We start from the raw sequence: 25930 nt of genomic DNA, 5'->3' as shown, positions 1-25930 counted from the left end.
CATGCTATTTATTGAGCCCCATCAGGGACCCTAAAATGGGCATGAGTTGGAATTCTAATATAGTAAATTCCCCTGGATATTTTGATGGCATGAGGAACCACAGGTCACAGTCTAGAGTGAACAATTGCAATGGAAAGAATAGGTTAAAAAATGATCATGAGGAAGGCCCTGTTGCTGGGCAGTGCTTAAGAATCCCAATGCTATTCCTGACTTGATAGGAAAGTTATGACAGATATGCATGTCCCCTCCCACGATCATGCCCAACACAGGCCTGGAAATCAATCATGATATTCTCTCTCAGGCTGCTGCTCCAGGCAGCTACTAACAACTAGCATTGCAGACAGGATGTAACTGAATGACAATTTTGAGGCAAATTAGAAAATGAAGCTAAGTAACGTTTTCTGGTTAGCCCGCCCTTGCCCAGAAAACCATTTTTCTTTCGAACTTTGTTGAAAATATTTCTAAAAGAGGTAAGTACTATTTTCTAAAATTGAAACAAACGGAGTGAATTTTTTTTTTTTATAATTTCAAATTTTGCCTTAAGATCTCCAAACACTACTTGGTACAAGATACGGGAAGTTGGCCCAACTTGATAAGAGTTCAGGAATTTATTATAAAATAAGTTTTTTACTCAAACACTTTTTGGATTCAAGTTGTCTCTTCCACTGAAAGCACAGTGAAATTTTTAGCAATTGGAGACTCACCATCAATTATTTCTAGTAGTACTTGTTTTCAAAGTAAGGGCCAACAAAAAGATAGGAGAGTCGCCGAGTCCTTAATACTAGGTCTTACCTAGTAACTGCCCAGCAGCTAAGCTTTGCTCAGATTTCTCAGGGCCAGGGGTAAATCCTGTTCCATGAAACAGAGGTTGTATGCAATTCTGTTTCCCTTTCTTTCCTCCTCTGTCTTGAATCTCAGCAATTCTTAGACTCTGAGGCCAAATCCATAAATCCCATTATTTTGACAAATTCTTGTTTGCTCACCATGGACTATGTCATGGTGACCTGTACCCCACTGACACCAGCTAAGTGACAACCTGCCTGGTGGCCACTGAAGAGCACAGCAGCTTGTTTTGGGTAAATTCTCTATGCCTCAGTGAGATTTCTCCAAACCTTGAAAGCAAGCAGAGAGGGGAGAAGGGTCCTCAGAGGAACAAAGCAGCTTCTTTTTTTTAAAAAAAAAAAAAATTATTTACTTTTAGAGTGAGAGGAAGGGAGAGGGAGAAAGAGAAACATTGATGTGAGAGCAGAACATTGATCAGCTGCCTCCTACAGGGGATTGAACCCAAAACCCAGGCATGTGCCCTGATTGGGAATTGAACCCTGGACCCTTTGGTGCGAGGGGCGACGCCCTAACCACTGAGCCGCACTGGCAGGGCCACAGCAGCTTCTTGTTCACGAACGTTGTGTGCAGCTGACATTACTTCTAGAACCAAAGGGTGATTTCTGAAAATCAGGGAACATGCCAACTAAGTGGCCCACTGGAGCACAGTAGCTGTGAGTCATTCTTAAATCAAAAGGTCTCTACAGGGGCCCAATTGGCTGTACAGTGTATCTGCCCGGTACAGGGGACAATTTTGGCTGCGATATTTCGAGTCCACCAAGGGCAGTCAGCGTCATTTGGCGGAACATGCGCCATTTCCAGAGATTTAAAATAGTTTTTCTAAATGCGTCTTCTCACAGAATATGCTTTAAGTTTCTTCTGAGTTGAGATGCTAAAAGGGATGGGACAATTTTGTAATGACTTTTGTGGGGAGACAGTTGCAGGGGGATAAGAGTCCCAGCAGGAGACCGATTAAAAGACCACAATAGCCTAGGGCCTGGCGGAAAGATGGTGGTGACTTAAATCTATTCACCTATTTTTTAAGACTCAAGGAAACATCTTCATATTTTTAAAAAGCATCGCATGTATATAGTACATGTATACATCAAACAATAGGGATGATCCCCAGTGTAAAATTAAGACTCCACCCCCACTCCTGGTCGCTCTGGCTTCTAGTTCCCTGCCCCAGGGGCAATTACTGTCTCTAGTTGTGCATACACATTCATGAACTTACCTACTTTCTATATTTGGACCTTTCAAAGCATGCAGGGTAAGTTATTTAGACACCCATTTCCTTCACTGATTCATCAGGAGGGAGTCAGGACCTCCAGAGAGGTTTAGTTCAAGGCCAAAGGCAGAGAGGCTCTCCACAGGCTGCTTCCATTTCTCTTTTATATTATCCAAAATCCTGAGCTGTTGAAGAGATGACACTGTGTGCCCCCCCAGGTGGAGGGATAGAGGAGTGATTCTGAGAAGCACTAGGGTAGAGAGGAGAGTCCCTGGACCGGAAAGGGGGGAGAAGTCTTACAAGCAGCCCAGGACCCACCACTTGGCCCAGGCCTATGGGAAGATGGCCAGCTCCCAGAGGTCCAAGGTCCTGAGGTGCACCCAGGGAGCCTGGACCCTGGGCTCTGGGGCCTCACCTTTACAGGGCCATAAGACAGCACTGAATAGAGTCTAGGTAACTAGTGAGGACAATCCTGAATTGCCTCCCGGTGATCTGCTGCTGGGGAAGGCTCAGGAATTTTGTATAGCCTCAGGCGATCAGTGCTAAGACTGAACTCCTGCCAGCCACCAGCCTAGCAGTTCAGAGACGTTTTGAATCTGATTTAAGGACATAAATGAAACTTCTTGTAAATCTGAGGTTGGGGGCTGAGACCTGTTCCCATAACACAAATGGGGCACTTGGTGCTATAATGGGCCAGACAGATACCAGGATCCTGTCCAGCCTACTAAGCTTAAGCTGAAGGAATTCCCCATGGGGACATCGTTTGGCTGCAACTGGCACATTCTGGCAGGGACCAGAGGCCTCGTTGTAAAACTGTTCTGGAAGTGAGAAGTGGTGGTCTCGCCTGGCCAGCGTAGCCCAGTGGTTGAGGGTCAACCCAGGACCAATTCCTGGTCAGGGCACAGGCCCGGGTTGCAGGCTCGATCCCCAGTAGGGGGCGTGCAGGAGGCAGCCGATCAATGACTCTCATCATTGACGTTCCTCTCTCTCTCTCCCTCTCCCCTCTCTAATATCAATACTACATATATGTGTGTGTGTGTGTGTGTGTGTGTGTATATACACATATATACGTATATGTATGTGGTGGTCTCTAACCAGTGTTATTCTGACTGTAACCCGTGCTCATCTGCCTGCACAAATAAGCATTTGTTTCTCTCAAAGAGTAGAACATACAAAATTAAAATTCAAAACAGGTTCCAAACACCAACAAACCCATCCACCATGCAACAAACAAAAAAGCCCAATCCCACACCAAGGGAAACAATAAGTTGGTTAAAACACATACTGATGCACACAAACACTTTTTTAAAGGTACAGACTTAAAACAGGATGTTCATGTAAAGCTGAACCCATCCCATCAAGCCCTTTACATGACATCCACACCCCCACTCCCCGGTCTGAAAATGCATTTCCCACTAACTTTTGATAGAGAAATCACACTAAGCTTCTCAGAGGAGGAATCAGGGGGCTAAGAGATGTGGCTCTGGGCTAAGCTGCCATTGGCTCTCTTCTCATGATCAGTTTGGAGGGCGAAGCTTCGGTCAACGGTTAATTCATTCCTGGCAAGGGATTTAAAATGTCACTGAAAAGGAAACTGCAGGTGCGAACGGAGCATGTGGTCTGAGCACAGAATATTAAGCCAAATCCCACTATTTTTTAACTGTTTAGCGCCTGCAGCACCACGTGGGGCTGAATGAATTTCTGGGTTGTACACTTGATTGCTGTCAACACTACCGCTCAACTGAGAAAAATGCACATTAGTACCCATAGATCCATCGTGAAATAACAGAAAAATACATACTGCTCTTTGTCCCTGATTCCTGACACAGGGCTCCTGAAAGTCTTCTAATTTCCTGGGTGGAAGAAATGTCTTCTGTTCTATTGAGGTGGCTCTGAGTGGGCTCCTGGACGGCTCCTGAATGGGGGCTGGTCACCGGGCGACCAAGCTGTGATTAGAAGCTTGGACTGTTCAGCCCTGGCCCCCAGTGTCTTGAGAAGAAAGGGCTAACAACAGAGCTAAAGATCAATCATGTCTATGTGAGGAAGGCTCCATAAAAATCCCAACAGTATGGGGTTCGGGGAGCTTCCAGGAGGCAGAACACATCCATAGACCAGGAGCGTGACCCAACCCAACTCTACAGGGACAAAGGCTCCTGCATTTGGGACCCTCTCAGACCCCATGAATCTTTCCATCTGGCTGCTCATGTGTCCTTTTGCATGTCCTTTGATAAACTGGTAAACATAAGTGTTTCCCGAGTTCTGTAAGCTGCTCGAGCGAGTAAATGAATCCAGGAGAGAGGAAGTCATGGGAACGTCCGATTTGCAGCCAAGTCGGACAGACGTTGTGCGTAACCTGGGGACCTGGGACTTGCAACTGGCATCTGAAGTGGGGGGCAGTTTCACGGGACTGAGGTTGAGGAACCTGTGGGGTCTGAAGCTATCTCATACAGACAGTATCAAACTGAGTTAAATCGTGGAACAACCCGCTGGTGTTGCACAGGATTGCTGGCTGTGGGAAAAGCCCCCCGCATCTGGGGACCAGAAGTGACAGAATTGAAGTGTTCTGTATGAGTAAGTAAAGGAGACACCCAGGAGGGAAAGGCTGCTGGTTTGTTCCTAATACAACCCTACACTGAAAAATAGTCAAGATGATGATGATGATGATGGTGGTGCTGTTGCTGACGTTGGTGATGACAGTAATAGCTGCCCCTTGCTGAGTGTGCCACGTGCCAGGAACTCTGCAGACATGAGCATGTTGCCTTGTGGCACAGGGATTAGTACTCCCATTTTTTAAGATGAACACAATGAGTTTTGGGGAAATAGTGGAACGTAAGAAACCCAACATCACAAGTTATAGTAGAATCAGTTTTCAGCCTTCCTTCTGTCTGCACCAACATCTGCCCTGCTCGGCACGCGGCCCTTGGAAGCCTCCCTCCTGTGTGTGCACAGGAGTGTGCACAGGAGTGTGCACAGGACAACAGTGAAGAAGCCAGCCCTGCTCTGCCGGGCGGGGACAGCAGTGAGAATGCTAACACTCACCACCCGCTAACACTCATCTCCTTTGTTCTCTTTTTTGCTTTATAATAAAACGTATTTATTACCACCACCAATAAGTGTCTATAATCCACACGGATGGATTTTTAATCCTGAAAGGACCACATTAATTAGCCAAATCTAGCTTCCATTTTCTCCAGCAGCTGTTATGCATCCTTTCAAAGAGTGTTCAGTGCTCTGAGGGGTATAATTTCTCGCCTTGAACTCTTGATGGATTTCAACATATTTTAAAACTTATGAACTCTATTATAAAGTATAATAGTTATGAGGTATTATAGACACAAGAGAAATGAACAGCGAAGTGGTCTATGAAGTTTCTTATAAATATGTAAATATTTAAAATAATGAGCAATAAACCTTTCCTTCATATTCACATTATAATTAACTTTTTAATTTAAGTAGCATCCCAGAAGCTATAAATTTAGGCTCCTCATTCACTTCCAAATCACCTTCTAATTTATATTTGCTCTCATTACAACCAGTCTATGAAAAACTTCAATCTTGCAATTCTCTAATCTCGGAAGTTTAAAAATTCATAAGATATAATTAGAATCCGTGTGGGAGACGTGAGGGTTTCATAAAAGAAATGCTGAACTAGGTCATCGGAACTTGGTTCTCGGCCAAAGTCTGTCTCCTACTCAAGTTATTTCTTTGAAAACAACTTCACGTATAAAGCAATGAGGGTCCCTTTAAGGTCCCTTCCAGGGTTCAGACTCTTAATTATAAATTTCTAAACTCAGAAAATCATTTAAACTTGTTAAAAATATTACAAGGTGTATATATGTGTATGTACAGATAGAATTATATATAATACTAGAAATAATTTGGCCCCGGCAAGGGAGCTCAGTTGGTTAGAGCGTTGTTTTAATATGTTAAAGTTGTGAGTTTGATCCTCAGTTAGGGCACATCCGGGAAAGAACCAATGAACGGACCCACAAATCTCTCTCTCTCTCTGTCTCAAATCATTAAATATAAATTTAAAAAAATTGAAAAGAGAAATAATTTGCTGATACAATAAGACCACAGTTAAATGTGAGCAATATGCTCTCAGTTTAAATGATAAAATGATAAACACACACACACATGCACACACCATTAAATTCTAAACATCTTAATGTTTTGAAACTATGACTACTAGGAGCCACTTATATAATTAGTCATTTTTTAGTACTTTCAGTCTTTCACCACACTCCTGAACCTTTACCCCATCGGGAAACAGTAATAGCCTAATCACTGCATTTAGAAAAATACAAGAGTGACTCTCTTCCTCTCGTTTCACCACTCTCAAGCTTTGACATGCCATGAACCTTCTGCATTTTATTATTTTGGGACTTTTTGAGGGGGAGAGGCGGGGATGGGGAGAGGGAGGGAGGGAAGGAGAAGATGGAAGGAAAGGGTAGAGATAAAATTAGAGCGTAAGGCAGAAATAGAAAAGGGAAAGAAAGTTATAAGCAATCAAGGAACACTGGCATCCTGGCATTTCCATGATGGGAGGACAGCCTTTAGCAAATGGAAACTTAAACTGAGAGAAAGGCTACACTCAAGAAGCAGAGGGTGCACAGCACACGCAGACTGTCTTTCTAGAATTCAAACTTCATTACGGGAAATGCTTCCTCCCCTCATTTTATCCCCCCATGACTCCCTCACTGCAATTCAATCAGTCATTTCTGATCAAGTTTAAGGGTGACAGTTTCCAAGGGTTTGATTACTGGTCCATATGGATATTCTGAGCAAGGTCCTATCTGAGGGGAATAAGTAATTTATTGGATTTTTTAAGATACTGGAAGAATATTTCACCTGGAGAAGGTCACCGAGAACATCTTGTCATGATTAAAGGCAAAGGTACCATGTAAAATTTGAATCAGGGCAACAGAACACTCAACAGTTCTTCTAGAGTCCACACTTCAAGGCGAAAGCTCACCTGGTTATAGGATTGACTGTTTTCAGCAAAAAGCCACCCCCAGCAGGAGCTCTAAACCGTTCTGTGTGGCTGGGACATCGGTCAGCAACACCATCTATACCAGGGTATTATCAATATTAGCGACTCCAGGGCAGGGTTACCCTGGTGAGTTCCTTAACTCCTCTCTGGTGTAAAAAGGGGAGCCAGTGTCCACACTATTGATGTAAGAAGGAAATGACATTACGGGTAGAAAGTGCTCAGCACAGCGTCTAACACTGTTTATTGTTCATGACACAATAAATACCAGTTATCATTATCATCTGATCATTAAATGACTTACTGTATTCTAAGCATTTAGCACACTTAAAATCAGTGCCTATTTTGGGGGCTGCAATTTCCAAAGACACCATTTTGTTCTCAATATAGTTTGTAAGAGAGACGCGCCACAGTGGAGCTGGCCGCCTCAGGGCCCAGTGTGTCTGTCGCTGGAGGTGACCAAGCAGACATTCCTGCCTTTTCGTCACGACTGGGGACAAGGGTCTCTTGTAATGGGAAGACCTTGGATGAGGTGACTTTTCAGCTTCTTCTCAAATTCAGTGTCTCTCCTTCCATGACATATTTATTTCTGCTTAGAAATGCGATTATTAACCTTCAGGTAACATACAAACTTTATTTTTATAAAGAACCTACAATTGGGAAATACTCAAGAACATGTCCAATCTTCTCCTCCAGAATATTGCAAGTCCACCCTACTTCTCTTATGGCAACAATTATAAAGAGAAGCTCAAACTGAAGTCAGCTCTCTCATCTGAGAATGAACTCTGATTTTCTTTTAAAAAGTTTTATGTCTTGTTCACGTGTCAATCTCATAAAGCAAGAACCACGTTCTCTGTTAGCTCTGCTTCTGGTGATATTATGAACTAGGTCAGGGCTAGTTAAACAAAACAGGTCCATAGCTAAGAATCTCATTTAAAAAAACACACAACTTGGCTGTGCTCCATGTTCAAAACAAACTCCTTTCTCTATTCTGGAGTGAGCATGAGATATTTCTGTGAAACGTGCATCCTGAGTACTAGCCAAAAAAAATCCACCATGGAGAGGAGTAAGGGCCAGGAGCCTGACCACCTGCTCTTGAGCCATCCCGGTCAATGGAGGGCCGATGGCAAATCGCTTCCCACTTACTTTTCGATGCCTCTGGGTAAGGATCGATAGTGGGACTGAGGTCCTGGGTACCTGGTCAAGAAAATACTACAAAGCTTGCTTTGACTGATGCTTTTCATCTTTAGCTTGAAAGGGAAGGGCCTGGGAATGGGGTGCCAGAATATTTTGAAAAGTGGCTTGCCTAAGAAGAAAGAAATCATCAAAGGGAATATAACAGTGACACTAAGTCGGGCAAAAGAACGTGCCCTGGGCTGTAAAAGAAAATGTGAGCAGGGGAAGGGTGGCGACCAGACGCCTGGGTTTCCATACGCTCCTTTTCGTAGATGAAAAAGTAGCCCGGGGAGGCGATCCACATGGAACGAGTCCTTTTGCGATGCTGGGGCCTGGAAGGCCACGGTGTCCTTTTGAGAAGCAGTTTGTTTTTTTTCAGACTCCTCTGCTGTCACACCTGCCAAATGCTGCCAGCGGGCACTGCCAGGAGCTGGACACTCTTGGGCCAGTTCCCAAACGAGTGTGCTGAGGGGCAGAAAGAAAGAGAGCTCCCCGGCCAGATGGCCCTCACGCTCTGTTGGCAAGGTGTCTTGTCATTTTAGTTTACCCGAACTCCTTGGGGGCCTGGGGGACGCCTGCCATAGGGAAATGGGAAGCGGTCAAAGAAAAGGAGTTTCTTGTTTTTATTGTTTGTTTTTTAAACAGAATTTAGGGTTTAACTAGAAAATGATAACCTCTGTGTCCTGTGGCTCCAATAACGTTACTTTAGGTGGCACAGGCCATGTCATCAGTGAGCAGAGTGGCTTTCTGCCTGCTAACCGCAGTGAAGTTTCATAGTGGGAGCTACAGTATTTCAATGGGCTCTGCACACAGGGCCAGAGGCTTCCCAGATGGTCAGAAGCAGATGAAGAAGCAGGAAAGCCACAGAGGACATGACATAAAGAAGGAAAGCTAACAACTGCAGTGTGTTCGAGGCAGATACCGTGAGATCATTCTATTTCCAACAAAGAGTAAGTACATCCCTGCAGAGTCGGATCCTTGCATTTCAGCATGAAAACCTTTCTCTCACCCGGTGCATATGAAAAATAAAATTTGACAGAGAGAGAAAGGAACACGATCCATTTCAGTTCCACCCTCCCCGTCTCGAAAAAGCAATTTACTGAAGATGCATTTGTGGATGCGCCCCCACCACTCCCATTAGGCAAATGGGAGCCAACTGCACACGGGGCTAAATCCAAAGAATGGGAGATCAGGTGAGTCAAAGGCAAGATGCTCTCATTACCATGATCAAAGGCAGTACATGTACTACATTTCCATTAAAAAGCTCATTTGCATGCTGGGCAAAAGCAACTCAGATCACCCTTTGCCAAAAACAAAGTAAATGAATTTGTGGAGCACATGCTTAGTGGCGATGAAATATTTATAGAGCATAAAGCTAGAAAACACCACACAGGTCTAGGGAGCCCTCCTATGTCCTCACTGAAACGAGAAAATACTCTAGTTTATCACTTTTCAATCTTCTCTACGTTCTGAATGAGCTTCCAGGTCACGGCCTGTGGGCTGACCCCATACAGGAGGATGGCTCAGCCTGCATGGGGTTTAAAAAATAATAATACACTTGAACCCTTTCCTGCTGGCAACTGGTTCTCCGTGGAGCCCATCCCTTGCTGTAACTTAAATGTTTCTTACACCAGACCCAAGGCTTGTGTGCCTTGGAGTAACCAGAGAAACAGAGACCAATCTGCAGAATTCAACACACCCCTAGCACTGTGGGGAGCATCACCCCTTCCCTGCCAATCCTGCAGCTCTCAGGGCTTACCGGGAACTCCTGAAATTACCTTGAGAGCGAAGTCTATGCCAGAAAGTCTTATTATGTTATAGTCACACAGTATTTCTGATCAGAAATCAAATTACCCATGTAGTTCATGACCTGCTTTTACAGGTGTTTGCTGGAAAGGACTTTTGCTGCCTTCTGAAAGCCAAAGCTATCTGCTAAATACCTGCAAACCGAAGATAGGAATGTGGTAGCTAAAAACTGTTCTTCCCCCCAGGGGGAGGGCAGTGGAAACCCTTAGGGTTCCAGCACCGCCCCTCGTTTCCAACTTGGCAGCCATGCCATTTGGTCTGTGCGTGAATGCCTGACTTCTCTCAGCCTCACCAAAGCGTGAGAAGACGTTGTTTATTTACAGCCCTTCTTCTGGCTTGAAAAAACACAAAACTAAAAAGTATAGCCATCCTCTGCTTGAAATTTTGCATCTTTTTTTTTTTTTTTAAAGGCATTTGCTTATATTCTCTTTTGGTTACTAGATATCTCTTCCCACCTTTTATACAAGTTTTTTTTAAAAAATTGACTGCACATAGCTCATTTGATTTATAAGTGTTTTTGTGTGAGTGAGTGTACCTTTGACAATGCGATAGACTCCTTCAGTGTCTATTGTTTCAAACTTGAAACGCAGTGAGCTGTACGTAATGCTTTGTGTTAGGACTTGAACTGCACAGTGTCCTAACGATCCCTCAGCATTTGTTAACAGTTTTAAAAGGAGTTAACAGAATTATAACACAACACAGGGCATTTCAAATATGCGGACTCCTTGAAAGTGTTTGCAGATGTGCTCATTTCAAACTTGATAGGAGGCAAAAGGACCATCGTTCTTAAAAACACAACGTACTGAGTCCTAGCACGCAGTGTGATTGGTGTGAACTGGTACACGGAGCTCAGCACACTTGGAACTTGAACTTGAACTTTCCCAGAGCGAATTCTTTCATCCCAAAATGTTTGCACTCCAGAGAAGAATGCTTTCTATGATGTTAGAAACCCGATCAAGGCGGAAAGATGAACTGGGTAGTCGGTCATTACTAACTAACTAAGGAAGAATCCGTTAGGGGTGGGTGCTGTTTTTGTAGTAAATGATCATTTTGATTCGGCAGAGGACACAGGCTTCTCTAGATGACCTTGGTCAACTCTTTGTACGAAATAGTTCTCGCGAAAAAGAGATGCTTGGAAGTGTCCTCTCCACTTGATGGCCAGTAAGCCACCAGTTTCTGCCCATGAGGCTCCATGGGAGTATTTCAATGTTTTTATTGATTTCAGAGAGAGGAAGAGAGAGGGAGAGAAACATCAGTGATGAGAGAGTCATTGATCGGCTGCCTCCTGCAGGCCCCCGACTGGGGATGGAGCTTGAAACCCGGGCATGTGCCCTGACCGGGAATCGAACCGCAATCTCCTGGATCCTAGGTCGACGCTCAACCTCTGAGCCACACCAGCCAGGCTGAAGGGGGTCTTTTAATACCCTGTGACTCCCAAGAGAGAATAAAACTTGAGACCTCTAGGACCATAATGATCAATGCCTCAACCAGAAAATGGACACACAGTAGACAGGAAGCAATACAATTAACTTTTAACACCACACTCGCAGGCTAGGTTGATTCACACATAAATTGAGAGTGGCTTCGATTTTTTAAAAATGCCCCTTGACTGAGCTTGCATTAATTTTCTATCCTGAACCAAGACCAAACTCAATACTCATCCACCCAAGAACATTTAGAGAGACGCATGACATTTGGCGGTGATACTTTTGGAACTCCAGAAAGTCCCTCTTTTACCTATGGCTCTTAACTTTAAAAAAAAATAATAATATAAAAGGAAAGACGATCGAATTCACAAAAGCCTTTGTATAAAGCAGCTCAGCTCAACATTATGATCCGAGTTAAACTTAGAAGTGTTTCCAGTTCACGCATCTAACGGGGATTTTCAATGAGTCCAAGACGCTAATTTTATAAAATTAGCCCCCTTGTGGAGATTGGTTAAATTTCTGGGAACACTAATACTTGGTGTCCACAGTAGATAACAAGTTCTATAAGAGCGGTCGGCTCTGGGTGCTGTAGTAGCACCCAGAGTGCTAAGGTCAAAGGGACCCAGGTGACCAGAGCAAAGCTCCTGCAGGAGGGTGGTGGCCTCAGGTGACACCTGAGAGATGGAGGGAAGAGGGGAAACTGGGGCCAGGGAAGGGAGCAATAGGGAGCAAAGCACTGAGCGGGGGAAAGCGTGGTGCTTGCAGGGCCCACGATGCCCTTTGGTAACGGGGGGATGCCAGGCACGGCAGGCAGCTGACATGCAAGACTCCCATGCATCTCAGACCTTCATGCAGAACAAGGCAAAACAGCTCCCTCGGGTCCAAAGAAAGTCACTGCTTCGTGTAGAAAACAATCTCCTGCCACTCGGATGAATTTTAGGTTAAAAAGTGCAGTGCGAGCGTTTATATCTTAAGGCTTTGCAGAATTCAGAAACAGATTTATTTTTTTGATGAGTGAGATCAATAGGGAAGTCTCAACGTCAGCAACATGGTCACGGAAAAGTGTCCCTCCTCTGGGGGATGCTCATGCTGGGTCCTGGGGCAGCACCCAGAGACCTCGGGGCTAGGGTCTCCCGGGGGGGGGGGGTCAGGAGAGGATCAGGGTCTGGTTAGGGGTTTGAGTTGCGGGAATCTAGAGAGAAGCCCAGAGCTATGGATGGGGGCACAGTCCCAATCCATATGTGAACCACCTTTGTGAGGGCTGCCGAGCTTCCGAATGGTTAAGTCTTCCTGCAGCTCATTACTGGACACAAGAGAGTCTATTGTCATAAATCTCAAACGACACATTTCCAGCCCATCCCAGCAGGAAAGGAAGGGAGTCTGCACCAATAGCTGAAGCCTAGTGATGGAAGATGCTCTCGGCGTTGGATAAAACAGGGCAAAGTACGGAGGCAGAGACCGATGGCAAGCTGAGCCCCAGGGAAACAGTGACGGGAGCTCACCGGCCCCACGGAGGGGTGCAGGGTGTTGGACACTGTGGGACTGTTATGCATGGCTCCTCTCTGCAGAAGGCAGCCCTGGCTTGGCCCTCGGAGCATAAAAATAAGAGTCAGTGAGACCTGGATTTGAACCCAGCTTGACCCCTTAGTAGGTGTGTATAGATTATTTAATGATTTTGAATCTATCATTTCATCTGTACAATAAAAATAGTATCTGCTTTATTATATCTAATGAACAGAATAGAAACAGAGGCATGGATACAGGGAACAGACTGACAGCCGTCAGAGGGGAGTGGGGCGGGGGGACTGGATGAAAGAAGGCGGATTAGCCGAAGAACATTTGTGCATAACCCACGGACACAGGGAAGGGGGGAGCGGGGGCCGGGCGGAGGTGGGCAAAGGGCAGGAAAAGGGGTACATCTGTAATAGTGTCAACAATAAAAATAAAGTTACGATAAATAAATAAGTAAATAAATAAATAAAAATAAATCAGTGAGATAATATTAGGTACCTTGTATAGTAGTTGGCATATCGTACATATATGAGAAGTGACAGACTTAATAATAAAACCAAATAATGTGTAAAAACGGTCATTCACGATGGGCCACAGCCTACCACCACCTGGAAATCTAGTCCCAAGTCCCTTAATGGGTACGAACTGGCTGCCAGGGTAATGTGATACTCAAATGAAAATACAATAGCCAACTCTACCCTCAGTTACAAGTAAATAGCATCGCTGAGAAATATGCCCAAGACAAGAAAGCATCTGCATAATAGCCAGATAACTAAATATCTCAGCCTGCAGTGTTTTCAAAAGAGTGCTCAGAATAAAGTACTTCATTTATAATACAGGACAAGCTTGGCTCATGTTATGCAGTAAATGCCACAATTATTGATGCAAAAAGATTACAGTGGAAGCTCACCTTATAGATGCACAGATAATCAATTTTCCATGTTCTGTAAAAGTAAAACACACTAATAATCACCTGTGAATAACTCCCACAACTTGATGTTTCTAATTCAATGGAAAAGAGAGGCACAAAGATCTCATTATACCTCTCTAATAAAACAGATCTGCTCTGTGTGATGTCATTTATTGTGTTACTATGATTATAATGCTTATTTTATTGCTCTCAGATACTTTACAATGTTTTACTGGTCTTCTATCAAGCTATGCTTTTCCTATGTTATACAAAGGCCATGAACAGCCAAGCCACAGACGAAAAAGTAGACATGGCTCATTAACATGGGTAAAGATTTCAACCTTACTCATAATTAAAAAACACACACAATAAAATACCACTTTTTTCATTATCAGATTGGCAAAGATAAAGAATGTGATAATATATAATGTTGGCAAGATATATATAATATATATAATGCCCATCACTGATTTTCCACCCTCATGGTCCTTAATCACTTTTCCTTTCCTTTCCAGGTCAATCACTCAATGTGGCCTCTTACTGCCAACATTAGCCGTGGACTTTGGATGTTTAGGGGCCGTGATGAACAAAACAACAAGAGATTAAATCAGCACAGGAGAAAAATGATGCAACCAAGAGACGTGGTAAACACGAGCTCTACGAGGCTGCTGCCTGAGTAACACAGTGTACTGTCTACAGCAAACTATTTTCCTAATAAATAGAAAGAGTACACTCTACAACAGCAATTAAAAGTATAATTAATACATAAACTAGTAGCAGAGTTTATTATCATGATCAAGTATTCTGTCCCGCACATAACTGTATGTGCTGTGCTTTTATACGACAGGCAGAGCAGTGGGTTGATTTACACCAGCGTCACCTCAGACATGGGAGCACTGCGTTGTGCTTTGACATCGGGACATCACTAGGTAATAGGACCATTTCAGCTCCGTCACAATCGTATGGGACCACCACTGTGTATGTGGTCCTTGTTGGCAGAAGCGTCATTATGCGACATGTAACTGTATTTTCATTTTACAACAGCATGTTAGGAGAGTTGACACCAATTTTAAAATGGCAACACTGAGGCTTCATTTAGGTGGCTTACTCTGTTGGAAGGGACAGAAACAGGACCACACCCAGGTCTTCTGAACCCAAGTTCAGTCCTCTACACGCATAAGGCTACCCCAAGTGTGAGTAATGTCTGAGAACTAGCTTCGGATTGACAGCTGAGGTTTGATTGCAGAATATTGTTTTGCTCGTGGCCATGGCCTTCAGACCCACGGCTCCAAGTCTTTCCTCTGAAGCATGACCCCATTCATTCTTAAACGCTGTGCTCCAAATCTGCAAGCTGTTCTAAATCCCAAACTTCCACAGCTTTGGAAGCTCAGTTCCAGTGGATTCTGTAAAAAGCTTTGCTTTTCTCAATGCAGTCTTTGTAACGATGGAATTACTTCAACTGAAAGTTCTTAGGACAAAGTTTTTGTAACTATAGGTCTATAAGCAAAATATAAGAGTTATCTACCCGGCTCATCCACTTAGGCTTTTTTCCCCCTCTACACTCCCTTGGTCAATGCCCCTCTTGCCTCAGGTTAGGTGTTGGCTCTTTGCTGTCACTACGTGAGGTCCTTCCAGCAAAGGCAGCTGAAACAGGCTCTCAGTGCAAAGCACATCTGTGCTTTCTGTCCCCAACACTATTTGTGATCATCAGCTATGGCTTATGATCACATCAGCCCATAAGGGTTCAGTGAACTTTTTGAAAAATATATACCATGTTCAAATGATCTTTTTAGAGAACAAACCTGGCGACAGGAAATGTCAACACCGTTAATCATATAAGTTTCATTAAAATTAATAGTTCGAAATAATTAGCTGCTGCTGCTTCCGAAAGTGGTAATTATAGACCATTAGGAAGTGTCACAATCTCTCAAATTTCCTCTTTTAAACATTAAATGCTAAAGATAAGAGATTATTTTTAAAGTAACCTGTGAGATTTTAGCTAGGGGAATACAGACAATATTTTCAGGGTACCAAGCTAATCGAATCTCTCATAATTCAGGAAATCTGAATGTTACTTGACTCAATGGTGAAATGTGCTGACATGAAGGAAACAGGTTCACTGTGTGTTCAAATGGAGAACCTGGGACAGGATGTCAGACAAAAGCTCCAGGGCCAGTTTCTGCCTTCATTCTACCTTTCACCATCACTGTCGTTTAGTACACTGGAAATCTCTTAGTAGTTCCAGCTGTTCCCCCGGGGCTGAGGGTGCAGATGAAAGTTTCTCTTTCTCTTTAGATGGTCCAAAGAGCCCTCAGAGATCGAACATGAAGACAAAACCCAATGGAGTCTTCTAAAGTTGGGAGCAACAGTCTGATTTAAAGATATCGCTCGGTTTGTCGAGATAAAGCAAAGTTAACGTGGATAAAAGGGAGAACCCGTAGTTTAAGAAAACAATGGGAAGGCGATTCTTCATTTTGGAGCAAAGTCAGACAAAACGTAAAAGGGGGCTGCAAACCCCGGCAGTGAGCGTCTGTCCCTTCCTAGGAAGAAGAGAGAAAGTAGCAGGGGAAATCTTGCTCAATCACAAACGTAATTAAAAGAGCTTCTCCCCTGGTGTCATTGTATCTATCCCCTAAGCCCTTGGGGGACGATCTAATGACACCCTTGGGACTTAGGTTTTTAGTAGAATTCTCTATAAAAGGAACCAGATCGCACCATGTCTCAGAGCAAGGAAATTCAAGGTGGGGCCAGAGCAGCTCCAGTGAGCAGGTGAGAAATAATCCAAAACAAGTGACATGGGATCGCTCCAGGACAGGTGAGACAGACATGGGTGCAGAATACAAACAGGAGGCCTCCCCTCTGGAAGGGCGGATGTCCCGCTGTGAGCAGACCTTCTGCACCTGGAGGTAAGTTCCAGCGTTTCTATAGGTCCCCAGGGATGTGGCACGTGGGAAACCTCACAGTTCACAGTCACCTCTTGCAAGAATGGTATAAAATGACGACCAGGGGCGCTAGTAAATCATCACACAGTCTGGCCCTGGCACGTACGCGATCTAAGCTGGCTGAGTAGGCCATTCTTAACTCCAGTGATGCCCGGGAGCCCACCGAGATGCAATTTCCTAGGAGAAAGTAGAAAATTTGCCTTTCACCCTCTTAGGTAGTCAAGTGACATGGAGGTTTATATTTGTAGGGACTGAATCAGCAATTAAAACCCACTGGGAAATGATGGGAAGGCTACAGAAATTCAGTACAAAGCAACAAAGAAATAGGTCAAGGTCATTTACTGAGGTCAGGGGACCTCGTTTCTGGGCATCGCAACTGAGGGTGGTTAAAGGCACTTGGGAGGCTAAGTTTAGAGCAGTTTTTATCTTACAGATTCATGTGGAAATTATGATCACCGAGGGTATCATTATTCTTCTATTAGTTCAGTATTGCAGCAGCAAAGTGATAAAAGAGGAAGGGAAAATAAAATAAGTCAGACAGAAAAATTATAAATAGGATATTTTTATAGGGAGATACATATTTTTAGAAAGACATACAAGAGTTGGGGAAACACTGAGTTGACAGTGCAACTTGAAGTAGCAGAGATAAGATGAATTAAACAATAGATTTAGGAAAGAGAGCACTAGATAGGAGATCTTGAGAAGAGACTGTCAAAACAGGGAGAAGCCGTTGACAGAGTTTATATTCTTTCAATTCTCAGGAGTGAGAAGAGCTACAAACCCAGAGGGAGTTTAACTGCAACTTCAAAGTAGTGAGACCTCAGCAAAGGTTGAACTGAGCAGACAACGCTCTTTATGAAAATGACGCCAGTAGGAGAAAAGCATGAACAGAAAACTATGGGAGCCAAGTGAAGGGTAACTGGAGGCTGCGCAGCATGTGCTCTCACTAATGCCACCTCGAGGTAGAGTCTGGGGAAGTCAGTGCCAGGAAAGGAATGGGGAAGGGCTGGAAGTCTTCACAGAGGCTGAGCTGGGACTGGTGTGCTCGAGAACACCTGCGGGGCGGTGGTTTTCCCTTCTGGTCTACCTGGGTGCCAGTGTGCTCAGTGGGGTGCATCCCCAAATCGGCTCCCCTCTTTTACCAGGGGGCATCCCTGCCTGGAGGAACCTAGGACTTAAGAACAGAGAAACACACTCTACTCTGCAGGCTGATGAGGAATTGGAGCAATGGTCAGGCTGCTCTGAGGACAGAAGGGTGGATGGAGCCAGGAGTGAACCAGTTTACCAACTGGCAGCGTGGCTGAAGCAAAAGATCCAAGGAGGTTCTCTGGCTGGTGTCACAGTTGGTTGAGCATAGTCCCATGCATCGAAAAGGTCGCCTGTTCGATTCTGGGACAGGGCACATGCCTGGTTGCAGGCTCGATCCCCAGTAGGGGGGCGTGCAGGAGGCAGCCGATCAATGTTTCTCTCCATCTCCCCCTCTCTCTCAAAAATCAATAAAGACATATATATAAAAGATCCAAGGAGGCAAGTGAAGGCTTTGGGATGCTGCAGGAAGAAGCATCATGGGCTAGCAAATGGATAACAAGAGAATGAAAACATTTAAAGTTAATTCAGAAGGGGTTGGTACTACAGGAGGAGGATCCGGAAACTGGAAGAATGAAAATGCAAATGGACAATGGCCAGACCTTGTATATATAAAATAGGACTCTGACCCACAAACTACGGCAACCTTCCCAGGAAGCCAACCTCTTATCTACAATAACCAGCCCAGAGAGCCAACCTGCTCTAAGTCAGGCTTGTAGCAGGTCAGGCAGCTATCTCTAGTCACAATCTAGAGGGCTGAACAAGAACTTCTACCACCAAATGGCCAGGACTTGACTAATGAGTGCCAGCTTCCCTAATTTTTGTCTCCACTTCCCAAAGAGTCAAATACACACTCCAAGCCCATCGCACAGGATGCCACACTACTAGCTGGCCGGCCTCCAGCTTCCCCAGCCAACAGCCTCCAATCAGAGCTCACCTGAACCTTCCCTTCTTGCTACTGTAAAGGTTCCCCACTGCTCTGCCTGCCTCTGAGTCTCTGCCATACGCAGGTGATGGTGTCTGCCTGCCCTGTGATAGTGAGCTCTGAATACATACCCTGTTTGTTCTCATGTGGTTGGCCCTTGTTTACTCCACTAACTAAAATCAGGAGACAGGGTAGACTCGGGATAAGTGAGGAAGTGGGAGGAACAGAAAGTTGGCTGTGAAGAGAGGACTTCTGACTTCAGGGAGAGGGTTAATATTTATATATTGCTTGTTAGGAGTCTCTTTATGCTTTGTTGTAGGTTTCTACAACTTACTAGAGCCTCATAAAACCTGGTGAGATAGATTTTTTTTAAAAAAATCTACCATTTTTAAGGGAAATGAAACTAAAATAGTCTGCATAACCCAGCAGGGGCAGAGCTGAGTCCAAGGCCAGGTTTCCTCTTTTTGCGATGCCAGGTGATTCCCCTAGCCCTCTGGCATTCTATGTGGTTCTGTGGTTCTGACCACAGAGTACGGCCATGGCTGTTTCCCCGGCTATTGTTAACTCTTCTTTCAGTCCCTTGGTGCTCTGCAAGTAGGTGCTGCATGAAATAATTAAATTACTGCCTTGCCCACATTTACAGATCATTAAGTCGTAGGATGCAGATAGGAATCCAGATCATTCTGATGTCAAAGCCCTTGGTCATTCCCTGAATTGGGCTGACCTGGAAGCGGAGGAATTTGCTGGCAGGTGCAAAGGTAGTAAATGTATTGACTTGAGGTGGTTAAAAACACAAAGCCTAGGGTGTTGGGAAGTACATTTTAGAGTTACTAAGGACAATGGCAAGGGATGGGACTGCTGCTTGGGAGGTGTGTTAGCCAGGCACAAAGGAAGGTGGCAGAGAGTCCTGGAAGTTAGAACCCGACGTCTGTAATGATGAGGGAGTGGGCGAGGTCAGAAAATGTCATCAAGTCAAAATGAGAATGATTGAGTGAAGACAGTGGAACAATGGGTCGTCCCACTAAAGACTGGCACCTGATTGGGGTACCAGGACTCACAGCTGCCCAACAAGCAGAGGGTCGTCGGGATGAGGGCAGGCATCCAAGAAGTGCCTATCGCAAGGCTGAGAATGCAGAACAGAAACACAGGACGCAGGGGAAGAGGCTAGAGGAGACAGAAAGACCTGGAGGGGCTGAGATTCTAGAAAAAGACGGCTGCACGCACCGATGGCACCTAGTCACCAGGTCGTGATTCCAGCTACCCAGGGGAGAGGAAGCAGGAGAATGGCTGGTCATTGAAGGATATGTGCTGGAAGGAGGCGGGAGCTGTGCTGAGCCATCACTTGAGTTACCAATTAAGCCAAAAGACGTAACCAGGCCCAAATTCCAGTAGCATGAGTTCAGAGTAAACATTAAATTATAGCTTCCCCCAAGTAAAAGAGACATAATTCGAAGGTTCCCTCTTTTTGGCTGAAAACTACCATTTATAGCTGGGAATGTGTGTTAAGAGACAAGGGTGTTTTGTCTTAAGGAAGTTATTACAGTTTGACCTTTATAAAGTTCAAAGTACCCAGCAGCCTTCATTATAGGGTGAGGTGAGATTGAGGGCAAAGCCATTCCCCTGAGCGAGCCACTGGCCCCTTGTCCACAGAGTGTCTGGAGCTTCCAGGGAGAAGAGGGTGACAATCGCTGTTGTTCGACTGCTTTCCTGTGATCCCGACACAATCTTCCCCTCAAATTCAGCCTGGGAAGTAAACATACTGAGGGGCACCCTTTGAACATGAAGGAAAAAAATCTAAAATATACACTGATTTCTCACCTGTATCCTTTGTTCTGTATATAATACAGCTGCCTGGTAACTCGACTCTAATGCATCATAAGCTACAAAGAACACAAACTTCAACTGCCTTTTCCAGACAATTTTTTTGTGTGTGCCAAGCATTCAACCCTCGAGGCAAAACAGTCAGGGTATAAAAACTCACACACACATGACCAGGTTGTTGATTTTAAGCTAGAAGGGAGAGGCACTTAGACCGATGCTTTCCACAGGGAAAAATTATAATTAAAATTCATTATAAGCAATAACTCATAATAACTATTGTAATTCTGTGGTCTGACTTCAGCTTTTCAGCAACATGTATAGAAAAATAGACCACTTATCTATCGGTCCCCCTCTCGGTAGTTTTCTACACCTTCCCCATGACCTCAAAGACCAGTAGCAGCTGGGTGACAAGCAGGGTGAGGAGATTTATGGGATACACCATGCTTTGGTGGCTTTCCCATCATCAGGAATGACCCCACGGAGGCATTATTTAATGGAACCACAGAGACACAAGACCGTTGTCATTTCTAGATCGATAGCAAAACCTGTGTGCTCCACTGGGTTGGAGTGAGGAGCCTGTGCGCCCTCACCAACATGCTTATTTATTTAACCCCTAATTTTAAGTTGGCATGAGATGGTTCTCTGAGATGGTGCTTTTCTAACTTCCCCTGGATGTAACAACTAGCACAGGGCACCCTGTCCATTTGGGGGCCTCACTTTTAGCCAGCACAGAACAGACGGAAACCTCGCACGCAGAGCAGAGGCCTCCAGGAATGCAGGCTCGTGCAAAGTGTCATCTTGTTGACCATCCCTCTGTACAGAGTCCGCCCAAACTGTAAAGCGCATTAAATCGTTACCCACTTTGACTACCTCGGTCTAACAGTAAGAGTGTCAGCGGACTCGGAGTCCAGCCTCTGCGTGACCCAAGGTGAATCCTGACCCCGCGTGGTGATGACACTTTCCTCTCCACGTCCCGGGCCCCCCTGGCTTTCTCGCCCGCCCCCTCAGTGGGAGTTCTCGCCTGTCACCTCCTTACCGGCATTTATTCTGACAGTTTTCTTCCGAGAGCCCATCCTCATCTTCCCCCGTGATGTCCACGGCCGAGAAGATCAACGCCACGAGGATGGCAAAGCAGCAGACCAAGGCGAAGATCACGATGCACTTCTGCTGGGACTGCGGGGAGGAAGCAGAGAAGAGCAAGCACAGTGAGAGGCAGCTTCTGGTTTGGGCAGCGCAAGATCTGACAGCTTTTCAAATCCCACGAGGCTCCTCTGGGAGGCCAGGACTTTCATCACAGCCAGAGAGGGGCTGCTCTTGGGTGAAAATGCCTAAGACCTTCATGCTTATTTCTCAACACAGGCTTCAAACTGCCCCCCAAATATGTGAGAGCCTCTTAAATAATTCAAACCGCTGTAGCAAGACTTCCAGATAAGTTTACTCTCCCTTGTTCTAATCAAAAGCAGCCAAGCCCTGGCCAGTGTTGGCTCAGTTGGTTGGGTGCCATCCGGTGCACCGAAAGGTCGCCGGTTCCATTCCCATCAGGGCACATGCCTTCGTCGTGGGTTTGATCCCCAGCAGGGGGCGTGCAGGAGGCGGCTGATGGATGTTTTGCTCTCACATCAATGTTTCTCTCTGTCTCTCCCTCTCCCTCCCCTTCTCTCTAAAAATCAATTAAAAAAAAATCTTTATAAAAAAAAGCAGTCAAGAAGAAGTTCACTACAAGATCCATTGTTGCTGATGAAAAATGAAACCCAGAGTGGCTCCATAGTATTTTCTGGCCCCTGTTATGACCACCACCTTCCAAACTCTATTTTATCAACCTCCTTATGCAAAGACTCAGGTAAAAGCCCATCACAAACCATGTGCACGGCACAGCTATTTCCACACACCGGCAGAGCACTAGAAAAACACTGCTTTGTGGAGCCCAGTGGAGTGTATGGATCTCAGCTCACAGCCCCACCCTGAGCCAAAGAGCAGTGACTTTCTACAGAGAGACTGCGGGTGACTGTGGTCTGGAGCTGAAGGCAAGCTGGGCTCAGTCGCTAGTCATAAATCTTCCTCTGGCTTAGACGTTAATAGCAGTTGCTCTTCAAGCCTTCATACCTTCCTACCAGACACATTTGTCACTCCCTCAAAAGCAAAGAAAACCACTTCACAAACTCCTAAGCCACAAAACGAATTGTGAGAAAATGATGGAATCAGGAAGAGAAGTAGAGTAAACATCATTAACCTGAAAACAAAAGGTGAACCCAAGAGGCCACACGCATTTATTTGAGATCCAAAGAGCAGCTATGCTGGGAGCACTGACTCAGGCAGAAATCCAGAGTGTTCCGAGTAGCAGACCAAGGCGAGGGGGATTCTTTATGTGGCCGGGAAGGGGGACAATTACATCAACAGAAGAAAGGAATTCCTATAGGTGCAGATGCTTTTAATTTTCAGTCCACCAGTCACCAGTCGGGTGGTCATAGCATCTGCTTCCTTGTTATCTTTCCCAACAGTTGTTTGGGATACACTGGTGCTTTAGGCTCAGTCCAAAGGTTATTATGTCCAGTGTCTCAAGGTTCGAGGGGTGAGAGGTGCCAGGTAGTTTCTCTGGGATGACAGCTCAGAATCTTAAAGTAGCTCCATTCATATTAGTTTTTACAGCATGGCTTTCATTCTTCCTGGAGCAACCCTCCTTCAATCCCTCCACTCACGAGAGACTTGGGTTCTACTTTCTCGCCAAGGTTGAGTGCGCAGGGACAGCGATAACTGACACCTACTGACAGGTGGCTTTCCAGTTTACAAAGCCATTTTGCATACACATCTGTCATCCCCTGCTCTCGCCTTTCCTGGTCCTCTCTCTTTAGGTCAAGGTCCCGAGCTGCCTGACCATCCATCCTGCCCCTACCAAGTGCATCCTGGCCTATCCCTCTGAGTCTGCAGGCAGTGGGATCAGGCTAGAGGTTGCTTTAGGGCAGTTTCTGGGCCGAGAACAGTATCATTTTGGCATATGTCTCAGATGCATCTGTGTTGTCTGCCTAAGTGCAAAGCCCCCCCCCCCCCATATTCTCCGAGATAACGTGGGTCCCAGCCCCAAGAGCTGCACTGTCCAGTTTTCTAAATGGTTAAACTGCAAGGACATCAAATCAGGGCTTCCACACTGCTTGCCTCACAGAGGAGAGTTTAATTCTTTTATGGCCAACAAACACTGCTGAGGTTGGACTTCCCCAGTTTTTCCCCCCTGCCCAGGTCTCTCCCTCCCTCCGGACTCTCCTCTCACTCGTGGGTCTTCCACACTTCAGAACCTTTCTCCCACATTCCCAGAAGTCAGCGTGCGCTGACTGTGGATGGCAATCCTTGCTTCTCTGGCCCAGGAGATAACTGGCTAAATCCACGAGTCCAGCAGGAGATCTGAGACGAAAGGCTTTCTCCAGGTAAGAGCAGCAGCCACCTTCGTCTCGCTGCTTTGTGTACCGTGTTCACTGAGGTCACCCACGGGCACAGGGCTGAGTTCCCAGGAGAAATCTGAGTTCTTAACCATAAGGTACCCAGCTGCCCTTTGGATGGCCCCCATTACAATCCCTGCAACCCTTCAGGGTACTTGGTTGCCCTCCCTTTATCCTCTCAGCTTATTCCTCTCTGCAAGTGCCTGGTTTTAGCTGCCTCTCAAATAAATCTCAGCTTCTCTCCTAATGTTAAGAGACTGCAAATAAAACCAGGTATGTCGGTGTGCGCAGGGAGGGAGGTGGGGGCAGGACCAGCCACTGCTAAAATAGCTATAGCTAGGGTGCTATAAAATAACACACGAGGTAGAAAAAAGTGTTTCAAGAAACACAACAACATATAACTAATAGCTGAGCTATAACAAAGCTCTCTTCATTTTTTGTTTTGTTTTTGTTTTCTATTTTCATAAAATTTTTTTTTTGAGTTTTACATCTTAGGTCACATGGAGGCACATCTTCTGTCTCACATTACTTTGTAGCCGCTGTTTCCTTTTCTGACAGGTCTAATTTTCAACAGTTTTATTATTTCCCCCCGTGGTAAGTTCAAGTAGGTTTATGTCACCACCCACTTTCTATTACCCTCCCGCCCACAAATCTACACTCAAGGCCCGGCTCCAAGGCTGAGACCCTTCACTTCTGCTCTATTGCCCCAAACTTCTGCTTTTATTCCATTACCCACCTCAACTTTTAGCAGGTCTATTTTTCATCAATTCCCAATAAAACACACACACACAACTCAATCCCCAGTAACATATTAATGGATGTTAATAAGCCCATCTGACACACTTCATTTGTTTTCTGTGGCTTTCACCAGGACCCCTGAGAATACTAGGGCATTTTGGACCCTATGGCCAACCAATGGGATGACACTCTTGGGCCAAAGAAGAAAGTTAACATTTATTGAAGGGCCTCACTGCTCCAAATATGGTACAGAGGGAAATTTTCATATACAGGGTGGGCAGAAGTAGGTTTTATAGTTGTTCATATGGACAATAATACAATAATTTATAAATTATAATACAAGAATAGACTCTTGTGTTTTGTGTACTGACTGCTGTAACCTACTTTTGCGCACCCGTGTACTTTAAGATATACATGAGACTCTTAGGAAATTTCTCACTCCCACTGGGTGTGCCCTTAAGGCCCTGGGAGTGATATGTGCTTTTTGCCTTTGGAGTATTGCACTGGAAAGGTGCACTCCTTTCAGCACCACCACCTAGTCACGTACAGGTAGGAGATTAGGAAGAGATGAGTCATTTCCCAGGGACCAGCATCTGGTTAGTGGCAGAAAATGAATGCAAACCCAACCCAAGCTCACTGCACCACAACCAAGCGGCAATGTCCTCAGATAACCACTCCAAGGGTTCCAACAACTCTCCTTCATCCTGACCCCCTTTTCTGGAAAGTTCTCTCTCTTTCTGCTTTGTCCCGGCACCCCAGAGCCCCAGCCCAGCCCATGCATTTCTTCATCCAAGTTCTAACCTCTTATTAACAGCCAGCTAACTTTTGAGCAATTTTGAGCTCCACTGTTCATCTTCAAACGTTATCCCATCTGCACTGAAAATACCTTGGGAACCATCCCCCGGGAAATCTTTTAAATCAACTCATTTCTGCTCTCCGATCTCCCACAACACTTCTCAATCCAAGTTTTCAACCAAAACCTTTGTGAAAATGCACGGTCGTCACCATAGTCACCCCAGGGCCTGTGTTCCTGATGCTTTGGGGAAGGAGGTGTGTTCCACAGCTCCATGGTTTTGCTCTATTTCCCAGCACAAATTTCGGGCTATGACCTTGTGGTAC

At 45.2% G+C, this 25930-nt stretch overlaps 1 protein-coding gene across 2 annotated transcripts in view; it reads right to left on the bottom strand.

Moving 5' to 3' along the window:
- The window catches only part of PLD5 (phospholipase D family member 5), a 144312-nt gene that overhangs the window by 58450 nt on the left and 59932 nt on the right, over positions 1–25930 (bottom strand). For both annotated transcript variants that reach the window (XM_081124127.1, XM_081124128.1), the window contains exon 2: positions 21682–21818. In XM_081124127.1, coding sequence (XP_080980253.1) covers positions 21682–21818 — 137 coding nt within the window. The remainder of the gene's footprint in view (positions 1–21681; positions 21819–25930) is intronic.

The sequence above is a fragment of the Miniopterus schreibersii genome (genome assembly GCF_964146895.1).
Source record: "Miniopterus schreibersii genome assembly, chromosome: 21".
NCBI lineage: Eukaryota > Metazoa > Chordata > Mammalia > Chiroptera > Miniopteridae > Miniopterus > Miniopterus schreibersii.
This window is presented reverse-complemented; position numbering and strand designations above follow the sequence as displayed.